The sequence below is a fragment of the Scyliorhinus canicula genome, unplaced genomic scaffold (assembly GCF_902713615.1).
Source record: "Scyliorhinus canicula unplaced genomic scaffold, sScyCan1.1, whole genome shotgun sequence".
Taxonomy (NCBI): domain Eukaryota; kingdom Metazoa; phylum Chordata; class Chondrichthyes; order Carcharhiniformes; family Scyliorhinidae; genus Scyliorhinus; species Scyliorhinus canicula.
The window spans coordinates 70,785-89,131 of NW_024056027.1; the positions used below are offsets into that span (position 1 = coordinate 70,785).

An 18,347-nucleotide genomic window follows, 5' to 3' on the forward strand; every position below is an offset into this window, starting at 1 on the left:
CCAATCCACCTACCCTGCACATCTTTGTGTTGTGGAGCTGTTATTCACGCAGACATGGGGAGAATGTCCACATGGACAGTGACCCAGGGCCGGGATCAAACACGAGTCCTTGGCGCCGTGAGGCAGCAGTGCTAACCATGGTGCGACCAGAGACCATTCTTTTTGTCAGACAAATAAATGCACGAACCTGTTAAGGAGATGGGTGGGAGGAGTTGGAAACTCTTTGTGGAGCCGCGAACCTACATGAAAATATTGATTTCCCAATTAATGTGGTTCCAGTTTGGGCTCAAATCATCAATGAGGGCTCTGATCTCTGGCAAGGAAGGAAACCCTGGCAGGTGGGCGGGGAGGATTCACAAACACCCGCTGGAGGCCCCAAACCCCCCAATAAGACCCATTGATTTTATTGTCAGTCTGCAGACAGGAGCTGGAGAACTGAACCCAGGCAGAGGAGAGGGAGGGAGAAAACTGGGAGTGGAGGAAAGAAATGGTGAGATGGGTTTGGATTTCAGCCCAGGGAGGAGAGAGAGTGTGTGGGACGGGGATTGACAGCTTTGGTGGAACAAGAGAGGGAAAAATGTTCCAGAGAAACTAGAATTGTCTGTTCAGAATTTCTATCCTGGACTGACAGTGATGGCTTTTGTTTGTTTTAATTACAAAAAAAATAAATTTAGAGTACCAATTCTTTTTTTCCAGTTAAGGAGTAATTTTAGCGAGGCCAATTCACCTACAATGCACATCTTTTTGGATTGTGAGGGTGACTCCCATACAGACATGGGGAGAATGTGCAAACTCCATACGGACAATGACCCAGATTCGGGATCAAACCCAGGTCCTCGGCTAACCACTGAGCCACCGTACCTGCCCCTAGTGATGACTTTTATCAACTCCTTTTACAGGATATTACAAGGGGAGGATTTACAGATGGAAACTCAAATCAAACTTCACGTCAAGATTTAACAGAGTCACTCCATTCATCAGGACCTGAATATCATTGGCCTGTGAATGTGGAAGAAGAAATGTTTGTCTGTTCTGTCGGTAGGAAATGATTTTCAAGATCTATGTGACTGAAAAAAAACCTGATGCACACACAACTCGCGTGAGAGTGTTCCAGTGAACTGACTGTGGAAAGAGTTTTAACCAGTCACACAGTCTGAAAAAACATCACACCATTCAGAGCGGGGAGAGACCGTACACATGCCCACTGTGGGGACAAGACATGAAATGAAAAATGAATTTACTTATTGTCACAAGAAGGCTTCAAATGAAGTTACTGTGGAAAGCCCCTAGTCGCCACATTCCGACGCCTGTTCAGGGAGGCTGGTACAGGAACTGAACTGTGCTGCTGGCCTGCCTTGGTCTGCTTTAAAAGCCAGCGATTTAGCCCTGTGCTAAACTAGCCCCTGTAACGCCTGACATAAACCGATCATCAAATTTGAAGAGGGACAAGGACACCAGCAGCATGCTGAAACCATGGACATGTGGGGACTGTGGGGCAGGATTCAAGTCCCCATGTGAGCTGGGGACTCATCACCGCAGTCACACCGGCTACAGACCATTCACCTGTTCTGAGTGTAGGAAGGGATTCACTCAGTTATCCGAGTGAGGATTTACCAAGATGTGGGAAACGAGCTGGTGAGCGGCCTTTAATAAAGTTCAGGCTGCTCTGTGTAAGAAAGGAGTTTGATTCGGGGTGGTATACCCAGCAAAGCTGCAGCTCACATAAGAGTCCAAAGACTTCCATTTTGAGACACCGGAGGAGGTGAACATTGTAAAGCATGGACTGGGGTCCAGTTATCTGTATTGGACAAGATCTACGTTTCTTGTGGGGTGGGATGGGTGTTGTGATATCCTCTATATAGTTTTGATATTTTCTGATGAAATCTGTTTTTCTGTTTGGGGTGAAGAGAGATTTTCTTTATGAAGCACAATGTAGATATATGGGGGTTGGGGAGGGAGATGGGTTAGCTACCTGATGACTAAAGAACTGTTTGTGTCTTACTCTGTGAGTGTATGGGTATGTGTGTGGTGGCCATCTTGGGTGGACTCTTGACCTGTACATTTTGAAGATTTATTGGATAGTCCCTCATGGCTGATTCTGTGATGCGGGGGGAGGGGGAGACAGACGCCTGATTCAGCTGGTCGCCTGGAGCATAAGCAGATTGGTTGGACCAGTGAAGAGGTGGAGGGTTTTCGCTCATCTAAAGAATCTAAATGTTGGTGTGGTGTTCTTGCAGGAGACTCACTCACGGCTTAGAGATCAGACCAGACTGCGGAGGGGTGAGCCAACTGTTTCACTCGGGCTTTGACGAAGGGCTCAAGGTGCTGTAATTCTTTTGTTTTGTAAATTTAGAGTACCCAATTCATTTTTTCAAATTAAGAGGCAATTTAGCGTGGCCAATTCACCTACCCTGAACATCTTTGGGTTGTGGGGTGAAACCCAGACAAACATGGGGAGAATGTGCAAACTCCACACAGGTAGTGACCCAGGGCCGGGATCGAACCTGGGACCTTGGCGCTGTGACGCAGCAGTGCTAACCACTGCACCACCATGCTGCCCGAGGTGTTGCAATTCTAATCGATAAACAGGTCCCTCTTTCGGTCACTAAGATCATTGCGGACACTAATGGGAGATACATGGTGGTCAGTGGGTCATTGCCCCTAACTGGGACGATGTTCCTTTGTAAAAAATATTATTGGGGTCCACCCCAGACCTGGATACACATCAGTTGATTCTTGGAGCAAACTTCAATTGCGTACTGGATCCTAAAATGGACAGGTCCAAGCCCATTCATCCCCTATAAAACAGGAAAAGCGAATGAAACCGAACGGACCACCCGGCAGCGACCCAGGCACCGGAAACGACAACGGCAAACCCGGCAAAAGATAAAGAAAAGCTGTTCAAGAGCAGATTGTAAAAGGATTATGGGACACAGATTTATGATTGTGAGCAAGATCTATAGGGGAGATTTTACACAGTGAGTGATAATGATCTGAACTCAATGCCGACACACAAAGGTCGATAATCTCCAGGTCCTGATAACCCGAATGGTGCTGTCAGAATTTGATGTGAGGATTGGTTGTGAGTTTCCTGTCTGCGAATCCCTTTCTAAGTCCCTGTGAAAGAAGTTTACAAAGGCATCACTGTCAGTCCAGAAATGAAATTCGGGAAAGATAAATATTTCTCCTGGTTTGAATTTGCTGTGTGTAAATCCTCCCCGACTAATCCCCTGTAAAAAGCGTTTCCAAAATTAATCACGGTCAGTCCAGGATAGAAATTCACACATTCACTCCTCCTGCTCCCTGGTCCAGGATGACCACTCATGCGCCCCCCCCCCCCCCCCCCCCCCGCTGCACACTGACCCTCTTGTCATCAGCAGTCCCTCGATTTGAGGGTGTTGTCCACTCTGGGTTGGGAGTTTCTGCCCTGGGTCTTAATGTGACTGAACAGAGCCGCAGAGCTTTGGACACATGGGATAGGATGTCCAATGAATCTTGAATTTACAGTGCACAAGGAGGCCATTCGGCCCATCGAGTCTGCATCGGCCCTTGGAAAGAGCACCCCATTTAAAGCCACACTTCCAACCTATCCCCTCAACCCGGTAACCCCAACCAAACCCTTTCAAACACGAAGGGCAATTTAGCACGGCCACTCCATCTAACCTGCGCATCTTTGGACTGTGGGAGGAAACCGGAGCACCTGGAGGAAACCCACGCAGACAATGAGAGTGAAATCTGGAGAGCAGGATTGGCTTCCTTTTCTTTCCATCTCTGCCACCGCTTTGCATTTCAATAAGACATTGGGACTCTAAGACTAATCCAGTTTGATGGACAAGTTGTCTCCATTCTGAACAATGGGGAACAAGCTCCTCCCACTCATTGAAACATCGCCCCGACAAAGATGAGAAACGCGCATGCGGCCTGATGCGCAGCCAATAAAGATGGCGGCCCTAAATATGAGCCGAAATGAGGTGTTGCAGTTCTGCTCGGTACAAACTGGGTCCCGGAAATTTTTTTCCGCGGTTTGCGGCTCACAAAAGCTTTATACAACATTTCCGCCCACCCCCGCGATCTCTCGCTCCCTCCATATTGTTAATCGCCTGTCACCAATTTCCGATCTGAAAAACACGTCTTTCTCCTTCGCCATTACCCACACTGCGCATGCCTCAATCACAGCCTGGCCCCGCCCCTCATTCACTCCCATTGGTTGGACGACCAACCGCCCTCGCTCGTTCCTCTCGTTCCGCCTCCTCCTGCTATTGGTCCGGAGCTGCCGTCAATCACCCGGACATTGTGACGGTTACAGAGGCCACAGGCTCAGGCTGACTCGCTGATTGTCCAATAATAACAGTGAGAGTCTCAGTGGGACAATCAGACAATAATAGTGGAGATGGGGCCCAGAGGAGAAACAGCAAAGGATTCACTCACTTTGAGAGTAACAAACACAGTATCATTCCAGTAATAAGTGTGTGAGTATCATTCCACTGCAGTGTGTGAGTGAGGAGGCCATTCGGCCCATTGAATCTGCACCGACCCTATGAAATATCACCCTATCTGGGCCAATCTCGGGCGGCATGGTAGCACAGTGGGTAACACTGTTGCTTCCCAGATCCAGGGTCCCAGATAATAATTCTGTCACTTATTATTAGACAATAACCTGCCTGAAATGAAAATCGCTTAGAAAAGCCCCTAGTCGCCACATTCCGGCATCTGTTCGGGGGGGCTGGTACGGGAATGCCTGTTATTCCAATGCTGGTGTGTGTAATCTGTCACTGTTGAAAAATGAAAATCGCTTATTGTCACGAGTAGGCTTCAAATGAAGTTACTGTGAAAAGCCCCTAGTCACCACATTCCAGCGCCTGTTTGGGTAGGCTGTTACGGGAATCGAACCGTGCTGCTGGCTTGCCTTGGTCTGCTTTCAAAGCCAGCGATTAGCCCTGTGAGCTAAACAGCCCCTAAACTCCTCACGGACAGTGACCCACAGCTGGGATTTGAACCCGGGTCCTCAGCGCCGTAGGCAGCAATGCTAACCACTGTGCCACCGTTATCATTTGACAATAATAGGAGGGCAAGATGCAAGGTAGCAAAGATAATTTGATGTTTCTGTGTTATAGTCAGTGTCACTGGGAGGTGTGTGATAAAATAGGAATGGAAACATCGTGACAGAGGCACGTGTGACTGACTCCACCTGATTCAGAGCTGTTCTATCCAAGATGAGAGCAATGAGGACATGGGGAACTCCAGAGATTTCTGGTATCTGAGGTGCATTTGTAGAGGAACTGAAATCATTCTAGTGGTTCTCGATTTATACAGGGAATATATCTGACAACTAAAACCAAAGTTTAAATCTTCTCTTTGAGACACGTTGTGATTGAAAAGATCAAATGTTAAAACATCAGGAGAGGAAAATTCAGACTGTCACAAAGGGCATCATTGCTGCCTCACAGCACCATGGACCCTGGTTCAATTCCGGCCTTGGGTGACTTTCTCCCAGTATCTGCATGGGTTTTCCTACCTACCAGTCAAAGATTTGCAGTTCAGGTGGATTGGCCATGATCAACTTCCCCTTAGTGTCCAAAAATGTATTGGTTAGGTGGGGCTACAGGGATAGGGTGGGGGTGGGCCTAGGTATAGTGCCAACTGAATGGGCCGAATGGCCTCCTTTTGCACTGCAGAGATTCTATGAGTGAACTGTCGAATTCATTTGATTCACCATAATACTGCCAATTTACCCTCTACAAGTGTAACTCACTTTGAAAGTTACTGTAAATCTGCTTCCAGCAGGCTGTCAGTGTGAATTCCAGATCACATCTTATCACTGTGTAAAAACCATTCTCCTCATCATCATTGTTGTCAAATATCTTAAATCTCTGTGTCTTCTGGTTACAAAACCTCCTGAAACAACATTTCAAACAAAGTTGATTTATTTCACATTTATTCAGAATAATAAACCTCATCAGCAGATTAAGACTGTCAGAGTAAACATTATTGAGTCCTGTAATGTGTTACATTAGCACTGCAATGAGGTTACTGTGAAAATCCCCTAGTAGCCACACTCTGGCACCTATTCGGGTATACAGAGGGAGAATTCAGAATGTCCAATTCACCTAACAAGCATGTCTTTCGGGATTTGTGGGAGGAAACCCATACCGACACTGGGAGAACGTGCAGACTCGCACAGACAGTGTCCCAAGTGGGAATTGAACCCCGGGACCCTGGCGCTGTGACATAGCAGTGCTAACCACTGTGCTGCAGTGTCACCCATAAAACAGTTCAGCGCAATGTTCTCAGATTAAAGAAGCTGAAGCTTGGTCTTGAACCCATGGCCCTGGGATTAAGAGTCCCATGCTCTACCACCTCAGCTAGCCAGGTTGCTTTTTATAATTTCATTTCGGTCTCCCCTCAGTCTTTTCTGTTCCAAAGAAAACAGCCCCAGTTTATCCAAACTTTCCTCGGAGCAAACATTGGCAATTTCTGGCTGATGTTGTTAAAACCCCTCTCTGCTCTCTCTAGTGCAATCTTCCTGTGCACAAGGAGCTAGCTCTGGCCTAACTAATCCTGTCCTGCCATTGATCATGTAACCTTTGCCTTGTTTTCCCTTCAGCTTTCTTCCTCACTATCAAGTGTTTAATCATTTTTTGTCAAAGGAAATTTCTTATTAATGTTCCTACATTTACTTTCAAATCAATGATGTAAACCAGGAGTGAAGGGCCCAGTACTGATTCCTTTGAAATTGGCACTGGAAACAGCCCATTGATTTTCTCTATTCTTTATGGGATGTGAGTGTCATGGGCAAACCAGCTTGGTTGCCCATTCCTAATTACCGTTAAACTGAGTGGTTTGCTAGGCAATTTCAGAGTGCATTTCAGAATTAACCACATTTCAGTGGGTTAGCCAGATCAGGAAATGCCGGTGCTGACTCGATGGGCTGAATGGTCTCCTTCTGCAATGTAGATTCTATGATTAACTCTGACCTTGGGTCACTGTCTGTGTGTAGTTTGTACATTCTTCCTGTGTCTGCGTGGATTTCCTCCGGGTGCTCTGGTTTCCTCCCACAGTCCAAAGATGTGCAGGTTAGCTGGATTGGCTGCATTAGATTGTCACTGGGAGGGGTTGTGGGGATAGGATCGGGAATTTGACATGGTAGGATGCTCTTTCAGAGGGTTGTTGCAGACTCGATGGGCCGAATGGCCCCCTGCACTGAAGGGATTCCATGATTCTACATTGGATCCAATGATGTGTTCACTCACACACTGTAGCCTGACTCTTATTATGGGAGCAGACACTGTGTTTGTTACTCTCAAAGTGAGTGAATCCTTTTGTTTCTCCTCTGGGTCCCATCTCCACTATTATTGTCTAATTGTCCCACTGAGACTATCACTGTCATTATTGGACAATCAGCGAGTCAGCCTGAGCCAGTGGGTGCTCCGGTTTCCTCCTACAGCCCAAAGATGTGCTGGTTAGGTGGATTGACCATGCTAAATTGCCCTTAGTGTCCAAAGGGTTTGGGTGGGGTTGCTGGGTTGAGGGAACGGGTTGCAAATGTGGCTTTAAATGGGGTGCTCTTTCCAAGGGCCGGTGCAGACTCGATGGGCTGAATGGCCTCCTTCTGCACTGTAAATACAAGATTAATTGGATATTCTGTCCCATGTGTCCAAAGCTCTGCGGCTCTGTTCAGCCACATGAAGACCCAGGGCAGAAATTCACAACCCTGAGTCAACATCACCCTCAAATCGAGGGACTGCTGATGACGAGGGTCAGTGTGCAGCGGGGGGGCATGAGCGGTCATCCTGGACCAGGGAGCAGGAGGGGAGAATGTGGTGAATTTCTATCCTGGACTTAGTGATTAATTTTGGAAACTCCTTTTACAGGGGATTAGTAGGGGAGGATTTACACACAGCAAATTCAAACCAGGAGAAATGTTTATCTTTCCTGAATTACTATTCTGGACTGACAGTGATGCCTTTGTAAACTTCTTTCACAGTGGCTTAGAAAGGGATTCGCAGACAGGAAACTCACAACCAATCCTCACATCAAATTCTGACAGCACCATTCGAGTTATCAGGACCTGGAGATAATCGACCTTTGTGTGTAAGCATTGAGTTCCAGATCATTATCACTCACTGTGTAACATCTCCCCTGCAGATCTTGCTCCCAATCTTAAATCTGTGTCCCATAATCCTTTTACAATCTGCTATTGAACAGCTTTTCTTTATCTTTTGCCGGGTTTGCTGTTGTCGTTTCCGGTGCCTGGGTCGCTGCCGGGTGGTCCGTTCGGTTTCATTCCCTTTTCCTGTATTTGTAGGGGATGAATGGGCTTGGACCTGTCCATTTAGGATCCAGTACACAATTAAAATTTGCTCCCAGAATCAACCGATGTGTATCCAGGTCTGGGATGGATCCCAACAATTTTTCATACAAATGCCACATCGTCCCAGTTAGGGGCTTAGCCATTCACCAGCACCCAACGACCCACTGACCACCTCGTATCTCCCATTAGTGTCCGCAATGATCCTAGTGACCGAAGGAGGGGTCTGTTTATTGATTAGAATTGCAGCACCTCACGGGCAGCACAGTGGCGCACTGGTTAGCACTGCTGCCTCACAGCGCCGAGGTTCCAGATTCGATCCCGGTCCTGGGTCACTGCCTGTGTGGAGTTTGCACATTCTCCCAGTGTTTGCGTGGGTTTCACCCCCACAACCCACAGATGTGCAGGGTAGGTGAATTGGCCACGCTAAATTGCCCCGTAATTTGAAAAAATGAATTGGGTATTCTACATTTAGCAGCACATCGAGCCCTTCTGTCAAAGCCCGAGTGAAACACTTGGATCACCCCTCCGCAGTCTGGTCTGATCTCTAACCTGCAAGTGAGACTCCTGCAAGAACCCTACATCAGCATTTAGATTCTTTAGGTGAGCGAAAACCCTCAACCTCTACATTGCCTTTACGTTCCAGGTGACCAGCTAAATCAGGGGTCTCCCCCACCCCCCATCACGGAATCAACCGTGAGGGACTATCCAGTAAATGTTCAACATGTGCAGGACAAGAGTCCACCCAAGATGGCCGCCACATGTACCCATAGACTCACAGAGTAAAACAAAAACAATTCTTTAGTCATCAGGTAGCTAACCTGTCTCCCTCCCACCCCCTATATATCTACATTGTGCTTCATAAAGAAGAAACCATCTCTTTCCTCCCTTCACTCAGAACAGAAAAACAGATTTAATCAGAAAATATCAAAACTGAGGGGGCAGCAGGGTAGCATTGTGGATAGCACAATCGCTTCACAGCTCCAGGGTCCCAGGTTCGATTCCGGCTTGGGTCACTGTCTGCGCAGAGTCTGCACATCCTCCCCGTGTGTGCGTGGGTTTCCTCCGGGTGCTCCGGTTTCCTCCCACAGTCCAAAGATGTGTGGGTTAGGTGGATTGGCCGTGATAAACTGACCTTACTGTCCAAAATTGCCCTTCGTGTAGGGTGGGGTTACTGGGTTATGGGTATAAGGTAGAGATGTTGACCTTGGGTAGGATGCTCTTTCCAAGAGCCAGTGCAGACTCGATGGGCCGAATGGCCTCCTTCTGCACTGTAAATTCTATGATCTATATAGAGGTTATCATAACACCCATCCCAGCCCACAGGGAACGTAGATCTTGTCCAATACAGATAACTGGACCCCAGTCCATGCTTTACAATGTTCGCCTCCTCTGGTTTCTCAAAATGGAAGTCTTTGGACTTGTATGTGAGCTGCAGCTTTGCTGGGTATACCACCCCAACTCCTTTCTCACCAGCTCGGCTCCCACATCTTGGTAAATCCTCACTCGGATAACTGAGTAAATCCCTTCCCACATTCAGAACAGGTGAATGGTCTGTTGCCGGTGTGACTACGGTGATGAATCTCCAGCTCACTGGGAGATCTGAATCCCTTCCCACAGTCCCCACATTTCCATGGTTTCAGCATGCTGCTGGTGTCCTTGTCCCTCTCCACGTTTGACGATCAGTTTATGTCTTGTCCCCACAGAGAGCATGTGTACGGTCTGTCCCCGCTCTGAATGGTGTGATGTTTTTTCAGACTGTGTAACTGGTTAAAGCTCTTTCCACAGTCAGTTCACTGGAACACTGTCACACGAGTCGTGTGTGTCTCGGGTTTCTTTCAGTCACGCTGATCTTGAAAATCATTTTCTACAGACAGACCAGACAAACATTTCTTCTTCCACATTCACAGGCCAATGATATTCAGGTCCTGATGAATGGAGTGACTCTGTTAAATCTTTAAAAAAAAAAATTTTTAAATTAAGAGTGCCCAATTTATTTTTTCCAACTAAGGGGCAATTTAGCGTGGCCAATCCACATGCTCTGCACATTTTTGGTTTGTGGGGGCGAAACCCACGCAGACACTGGGAGAATGTGCAAACTCCACACGGACAGTGACCCCAAGCCGGTATCGAACCTGGGACCTCAGCGCCCTTAGGCAGCTGTGCTAACCACTAGGCCACCGTGCTACCCGACTCTGTTAAATCTTGGTGTGAAGTTTGATTTGAGTTTCCATCTGTAAATCCTCCCCTTGTAATATCCTGTAAAAGGAGTTTATAAAAGTCATCACTAGGGGCAGGAATGGTGGCTCAGTGGTTAGCCGAGAACCCGGGTTTGATCCCGGTCCTGGGTCACTGTCCGTATGGAGTTTGCACATTCTCCCCGTGTCCGTATGGGTGTCACCCTCACAATCCAAAAAGATGTGTAGGGCAGGTGAATTGGCCACGCTAAAATTACTCCTTAATTGGAAAAAAAGAGGAATTGGGTACTCTAAGTTGATTTTTTTTTGTAATTAAATCAAACAAAAGCCATCACTGTCAGTCCAGGATAGAAATTCTGAAGAAACAATTCTAGTTTCTCTGGAACATTTTTTCCTCTCTTGTTCCCCCAAGGCTGTAAATCCCCGTCCCACACACTCTCCCTCCTCCCTGGGCTGAAATCCAAACCCATCTCACCATCTGCACCATTTCTTTCCTCCCTCCCTCTGCCTGGGTTCAGTTCTTCAGCTCCTGTTTGCAGACTGACAATAAAATCAATGGGTCTTATTGGGGGTCTGGGGCCTCCAGTGGGTGTTTGTGAATCCTCCCCGCCCACCTGCCAGGGTTTCCTTCCTTCCCACAGATCAGAGTCCTCATTGATTATTTGAGCCCAGCCTGGAACCACGCTAAATTGCCCCTTAATTGGGGAAGAAAAATTATATGAAGGTTCACGGCTCCACAAAGTGTTTCCAATTCCTCCCATCCATCTCCTTAACAGGTTGACAGATTTATTTGTCTGCCTAAAAGAATGGTTTTTGCTGGCACAGCGATTAGCACTGCTGCCTCACGGCGCCAAGGACCCGGGTTTGATCTCGGCCCCTGGTCACTGTTCATGCAGAGTTTCTATATTCTCCCTGTGTCTACATGGATTGACCATTGTAAATTGCACCTTAATTGGAAAAACAATAATTGGTTACTCTAAATTTACTTCGAAAAAGGATTGTCTCTTTCCTGATGTTCACAATTAAACTGGTGGATTCCCCAGGAGATGGCTGACACTTCAGGGGAATTAAATTAGTAATGGACAGAGATATGTCCAGTGTTGTTACATGGTACAGATTAGATATATTATTTATCGTTCTGTAATAAAGTAAATATTATTATTTCTTGTCTTGTAATATCAGACTGTAGCTACGTTACAGATTTCCAGTCATCTCTTCCCTTAGAGGGTTGTTAGTCTTTGATTTCTCTTCCACAGGGACCAGTTGTATCTGGGGGTCATTGAATATATTGAAGCACAAGTTTGGCAGATATTTTGTTGACAATGGAGTTAAGAGTTATGGGGAACAGGTAGGAAAATAGAGTGAAAGCTGAGATCAGGGATTTCTTCACTCGAGGATTTGGTGAAGCTTTGGAATTCTCTACCCCAGAGGAATGTGCAGCCTCAGTCACCAAGTATGTTCAAGACAAATATTGACAGGTTTCTAGATATTGAAGATATCGTGGGATATGGGGATTGTGTGGGAAATGGTGCTGAGGTAGATCGGCCAAGGATCTCATTGAATGGTTGAGCAGACTCGGTGGGCCGAATGGCTGACTCTTGCTCCTATTCTAATCCCTGTGTCCTGGTCAGGAAGCAGTGAGCTGAGCTTGGATCTGTCAATCAACATGAATCAGCACCTTCAGGAGAATTGGGAGGGTGAATATTAGATACGGCAGAGTGAGAATGGAGGGAGATTGTGTGGGATGGAGATTTACAGCTTTTGGAGAACGAGAGAGGAAATAATGTTCCATAGGAACTAGAATTGTCTGCTCTGAATTTTAATAATAATAATCTTTATTGTCACATGTAGGCTTACATTGCAATGAAGTTATTGTGAATTTCTACCCTGTGCTCACTGATGACTTTGTAAATTGTTTTTAAAGGATGTTGGAAGAGGAGGAATTATAGACAGAAATCTCAATCACCATGTCTCGATGTGACAAACTTGCTCGATTCCTTCTGATCTGAATACCATCGGGCTCTGAATATCATCGGCGAGAAGGAGAAATGTTTGTCCGATCTGTCGGTTTCAAAAGATTTTAAACGTGTGCGTGACTGGAAAAGCACCGAGACCCACACAACACACACCCGAGTGAGAGAGTTCCAGTGAACTGACTGTGGAAAGAGCTTAAACCAGTTACACAGCCTGAAAAAACATCACACCATTCACAGTAAGGAGAGACAGTGAACATGTTCTGTGTGTAGACAAGGCTTCCACTGATTGTCCAATCGGGAGAGACACGAGGAGACCCAAAACATGGAGAAACCGTGGAAATGTGGGGACTGTGGGAAGAGATACAGATTCCCATCTGTGCTGGAGATTCATCGACGCAGTCACACTGGGGAGAGGCCGTTCCCCTGCTCTAAGTGTGGGCAGCGATTCACTCATTTATCCACCCTGCAGTCACACCAGCGAGTTCACACTGGGAAGGGACCGTTCATTTGCTCTCGTTGTGGGAAGGGATTCACTCAAGCATCCCATCTGCAGACACACGAGCGAATTCACACTGGGGAGAGGCCATTCACCTGCTTTCAGTGTGGGAAGGAATTCATTGATTCATCCACCCTGCGGAAACATCAGCGAGTTCACACTGGGGAGAGGCCATACATCTGCTCCTTCTGTGGGAATGGATTTACACAGTTATCCAGTCTGCAGACACACCAACGCGTTCACACTGGGGAGAGGCCGTTCACCTGCTCTCAGTGTGGGAAGGGATTCACTCAGTTATCCAGCCTGCAGTCACACCAGCGAGTCCACACTGGGAAGAAGCCGTACACCTGCCCTCAGTGTGGGATGGGATTCAGCCATTCATCCAACCTGCGGAAACATCAGCGAGTTCACACTAGGGAGAGACCATTCACCTGCTCTCAGTGTGGGAAAGAATTCACTCGGTTATCCAGCCTGCAGAGACATCAGCGAATTCACACGGGAGAGAGGCCATTCACCTGTTCTTAGTGTGGGAAGGGATTCACTTAGTTATCCAGTCTGCAGAGACATCAGCGAGTTCACACTGGGGAAAAGCCATTCACCTGCTCTTAGTGTGGGAAGGGATTACATAGAAAATAGGAGCAGGAACAGATCATTTGGCCCTTTGCGCCTGCTCTGCCATTCATTATGATCATGGCTTATCATTCGACTCAATATCTTAATCCCGCTTTCCCCCCTCCATATCTTATGATTCCATTCACCCTAAGTGCTGTATCTAACTGCTTCTTGAAAACATACAATGTATTGGCCTCAACTACTTCCTGTGGTAACAAATCCCACAGACTCACCACTCTCTGGTTGAAGAAATTACTCCTCATCTCTGTCCTAAATGGTCTACCTCATATTCTCAGACTGTAACCTCTGGTTCTGTACACTCCCATCATCGGGAAAATCTTACCTGCATCTAATAATAAGTTTTTATTGTCACAAGTATTAAGTTACTGTGACAAGCCCCTAGTCACCACATTCCGGGGCCTGTTCGGATAAGCTGGTACAGGAAAATGAGCCCGCGCTGCTGGCTTTGTTCTGCAACACAAACCAGCTGTTTAGCCCACTGAGCTAAACCAGCCCTATCTACCCTGTTGGAATATTAGTGGTTTCAATGAGATCCCCCCGGCCCCAATATTCTGAACTCCAGCGAATACAATCCTAACTGATTCAATCTCTCATACGTCAGTCCCACCATCCCAGAAATCAGCTTGGAAAACCGCTGCACTCCCTCTTGAGAAAGAACATCCTTCCTCAGATAAGGAGGCCAAAACTGCTCACAATATTCCAGGTACAGCCTTGCCAAGGCCCTGTATAATGACAGCAAGATATTCCTGCTCCTGTAGTCTAATCCACTCGCAATGAAGGCTCGCACACCATTTGCCTTCTTTACTGCCTGCTGTACCTGCATGCTTAGCGACAAAAGAACAAAGAAAGGACCAGCATGGGAACAGGCCCTTTGGCCCTCCAAGTCTGCGCCGACTATGCTGCCCGTCTAAACTAAAATCTCTGCACTTCTGGGGTCCGTATCCTTCTATTCCCATCCTATCTATGTATTTGTCAAGATGCCCCTGAAACGTCACTATCGTCCCTGCTTCCACCACCTCCTCCGGCAGCGAGTTCCAGGCATCCACTACCCTCTGTTTAAAATAAAAAAACTCACCCCGTACATCTCCTCTAAACCTTGCCCCTCGCACCTTAAACCTACGCCCTCAAGTAATTGACCCCTCTACCCTGGGAAAAAGTCTCTGACTATCCACTTCACTGTTTGTGCCCCTTGGTTTTTCTCAGCTCTACCCATACAGATTCCACATTGTCAGAGCGAATATCCTTCCTCACTATTGCATCAATTTCCTTTTTAACCAGCACTGCCACTCCACTGCCTTTTCCTTTTTCTCTGTCCTTCCTAAATACTGAATATATTCAGTTCCCATCCCTGGTCACCCTGCAGCCATGTCTCCATAATCCCGATTATCTCACACCCGTTCACGTCTATTTGCGCAATTCACTTGGTTATGCCGTCTGCAGTCACACCAGCGTGTTCATACTGGGGAGAGGCCATTCACCTGCTCTCAATGTGCGAAGGGATTTTGTCATTCATCGCACTTCCTGAGACACCAACAAGTTCACAACTGATTACAGGGATTGGATTCTGCTGTTATTGTTTCTGTTCTCCATTACATCCAGGACTGCATTTTGTTCATTCTGCTGGTCAATGGGGATGGTCAGAGGGTTTCTTTCTGCTGGACTGGCCGGTCTCACGGCTTCTCCCCCAGTGGGCTGATTCTCTCTGAGCCTTCGTGCAAATATCTGGTTTCACATTTCACAAGGATCAAAGAGTGAAAGGGTGTTTGGAGGTTCGAAGATGTTTCATTACCATTTCTGTTTGGAACCCCCAAAATCATGCCACATTGCCATGAAGATGGGCTATGGTGGTTACATGGTTCTTCTGTTTAATTTATCTTCATGCTTCTCACAGAAGAAAACAATCAGGGTATGAGGGGCACGTTGTCTGAAGTGCACTAGGGAACGACATTAAACAGTATGGTGGAGACAGGCAATCATTAATATTTAAGGAATTATTACAGATTTACACTGGGATCGGTTAGCTCTGATAGCTGGATGGCTGGTTTGTGCTGAGTGACACCAGCAGCACAGGTTAAATTCCCATACCGGCTGAGGTTAGCCATGGTCTCTGTCAATATTTATGCTCCACATGATCCTCCACCCACCCCTCTACATCTCCCCCCATCAGCATCTCTTCTATTCCTTTCTCCCTCATGTACGTATCTAGCTTTACGTTCAATGGATTCATGCTGTTCATCTCAACCACTCGCTGTGGTAACGAGTTCCACATTCTCACCACTCGGGTAAAGAGGTTTTGACTGAAACTCCAATTGGATTATTGAATCCCTTCATAATCTCAAAGACTTCCATCAGTCTTCTCTTTTCCAGAATAAAGCAGCCCCAGCCTTTCCTGAGTGTTAAATGCTCTCAGTTCTGTACATTATGAATCTTTGTTGCACCTTATCCAGTGCCTCTATTTCCTTTTTCTAAATGGAGATCACCAATGTTGACAGAGCTCCCAGTGTAGTCGAACCCCGGTTCTAATCGAGTTGAACATTTCCTCCGTGCTTTCAATTCTATCCCTCTAGAATGGAACCCTATATATGGGCCCCACATTTTGGGAAAACGTGAACTTCTTAGGGTGTAAAGAACATTTACAAGAATGGCACCAGAGATGAGGGACTCCAGTTAGTTGGAGTGACTGGAGCAGCTGAATTTCTCTCCTGAGATCACAGCATCTGGAGGGTGGGGAATGGGGCCATTCAGCCCTTTGGGACCGTGTTGGCTCCCTGTGGAGGAAGCCAGTCTGTCCATTGCCCCGTTCTATCCCTGAATCCCTGTGGGTTTATTTCTCTCAATGCCTGTCCAATTTCCTATTGAAATCCTTCCATCATCTCTGCATCTCCTACCCTCATAGGTAGTAGGTTCCAGGTTGTTACCACTCGCTTTATATGTACACGGGGCTCCTAGAGCACAGAAGAGTCTATTTGGCCTATTTTTCCCATGCCAGTTCTTTGTACAGCGACCCATTTAATCCCATAGTTCAACTATTTTGTTTTCTTTTTCAGAATGTACTAAATTCCCTTTTGGAAGTTACAGTCCAATGAGATTCCAGCACCATTTCTGGAACGTGCATTCCAAATCACAACAACTCGCTGTGTTTTACAACAAATAATTGTGCAGATGGTGTGTCTGGAGTTTCATAGAGTATTCAAAATGGTGTCAACACCTTGGTTCTCACACAAAATTAAGACTCAAATCTTTATCAATGATTATGGTGAGGACACCAAGTGTAATATATCCTAATTTATGAACAATTAGAATAAATGTACATTTCTATAAAACCTCACTGCCACTTGACTTCTAAAGTGTTTTAAAGCCAATGGAGTATTTTAAATCATATTCTTTGTTGTAATGTAGGAAGCTGTAAGTACACATGTGTAATCACATTTAGTTTTAAAATTGTTATTTTCATATTGTATTCCCTGTCATTAGTAACAAGGTCAAGGAAGCCCTTTTATACCTCGAACATGTGGCTTCCTGCAGCCATTTCACCTTCTGTACCTTTTCTATATTAACTATATATTGATTTCATAGCAAAAACAGCAATTAAATTAATGATTATTCAGTAGGAACATTGATTATCATTCGTGAATTGGTGTATTAGGTAATTATATTGTAAAGGCGAGATCTTCATTTAAAAAACAAACATCATCAACCAAACTGTTTCCAGAAACTGCAGAGGTATCTGAATTTGTTTGAAAAAATAAATTGCTTTATAATTTTGAGAAATTACAAGACATCATATTCTGCCAAGACTATGTGGGCTGGGCAGTGGTGTAATGGTATTGTTACTGGGCTAGTAATCCAGAGACCCAGGTTAATGATCTGGGGATCTGGGATCGAATCTGCCTGTGACAGATAATGAAATTGAATAAAAGTCTCAACTTAAAAGTCTAATGACCCATCTGGTTCACTAATGTCCTTCAGGAAATCTCTCCTTACGTGGCCTGGCCTACACGTGACTCCAGATCCGCAGCAATGTTGTGGTTGATTTGTAAGTGCCCTCTGAAATAGCCTCACAAGACACACAGTTCAAGGGCAATTGGAATGAGCAGTAAATGCTGGTCCAGCCAGTGACCCCCACCTCCCATGAATGAATAATTTTTAAGGCGGCTCATTGCTCAATCTGAATACGAGTAAGAAACTCTCTTTAATTGGATTTGATTTATTGTCACGTGTACCGAGGTACAGTGAAAAGTATTGTTCTGCGTACAGTCCAGACAGATCGTTCCATACATGGAAAAACAAAGTGCGGATCTTGGCAGTTTGCTCAGTTTACAAAAGAATTTAATGGCTTTGTAGACGCAAATTAATATTTTAATCACCATCCAAAACATATCGAATGGTAATGTATGCTCATATAGACAGAACTGAAATGGAGGAAATAGCAGAGATTTAACTGAACCACCTTTTTGAAAAATTCAGTCTTCATGATAGAGAACTAGGAAAGGCCACTCAGGGAGATGAGGAAATCCAGGCTCAGTGCGGATTTGCTGTCACCCCTCCTTTCTTATAATAAACGGTATTTAGGCTGCAGAATATTTCACAGCAAAACACAGAGGGGTCAAATATAAGCACACATAATTCACAATTCACTTCCATTTAACGATATTTCACTTTGTTTAAAAGCTGACTGTGGTCAAACTGAACAAAGATTCATGGGATTTCTGTTACCCAGTGAAACGTTTTCTTTT

The 18,347-nt window shown here is 45.9% G+C and overlaps 1 protein-coding gene across 1 annotated transcript; it reads left to right on the forward strand.

Moving 5' to 3' along the window:
* The first annotated feature begins 12,778 nt into the window (after window positions 1–12,778).
* LOC119961678 (zinc finger protein 664-like) lies at window positions 12,779–17,020 on the forward strand. The gene is made up of 2 exons (XM_038788969.1): window positions 12,779–13,319; window positions 17,011–17,020. The coding sequence occupies exons 1-2, from the start codon at window positions 12,805–12,807 to the stop codon at window positions 17,018–17,020; spliced, it is 525 nt and encodes a 174-aa protein (XP_038644897.1). The 5' UTR covers window positions 12,779–12,804.
* Window positions 17,021–18,347: the final 1,327 nt, after the last annotated feature.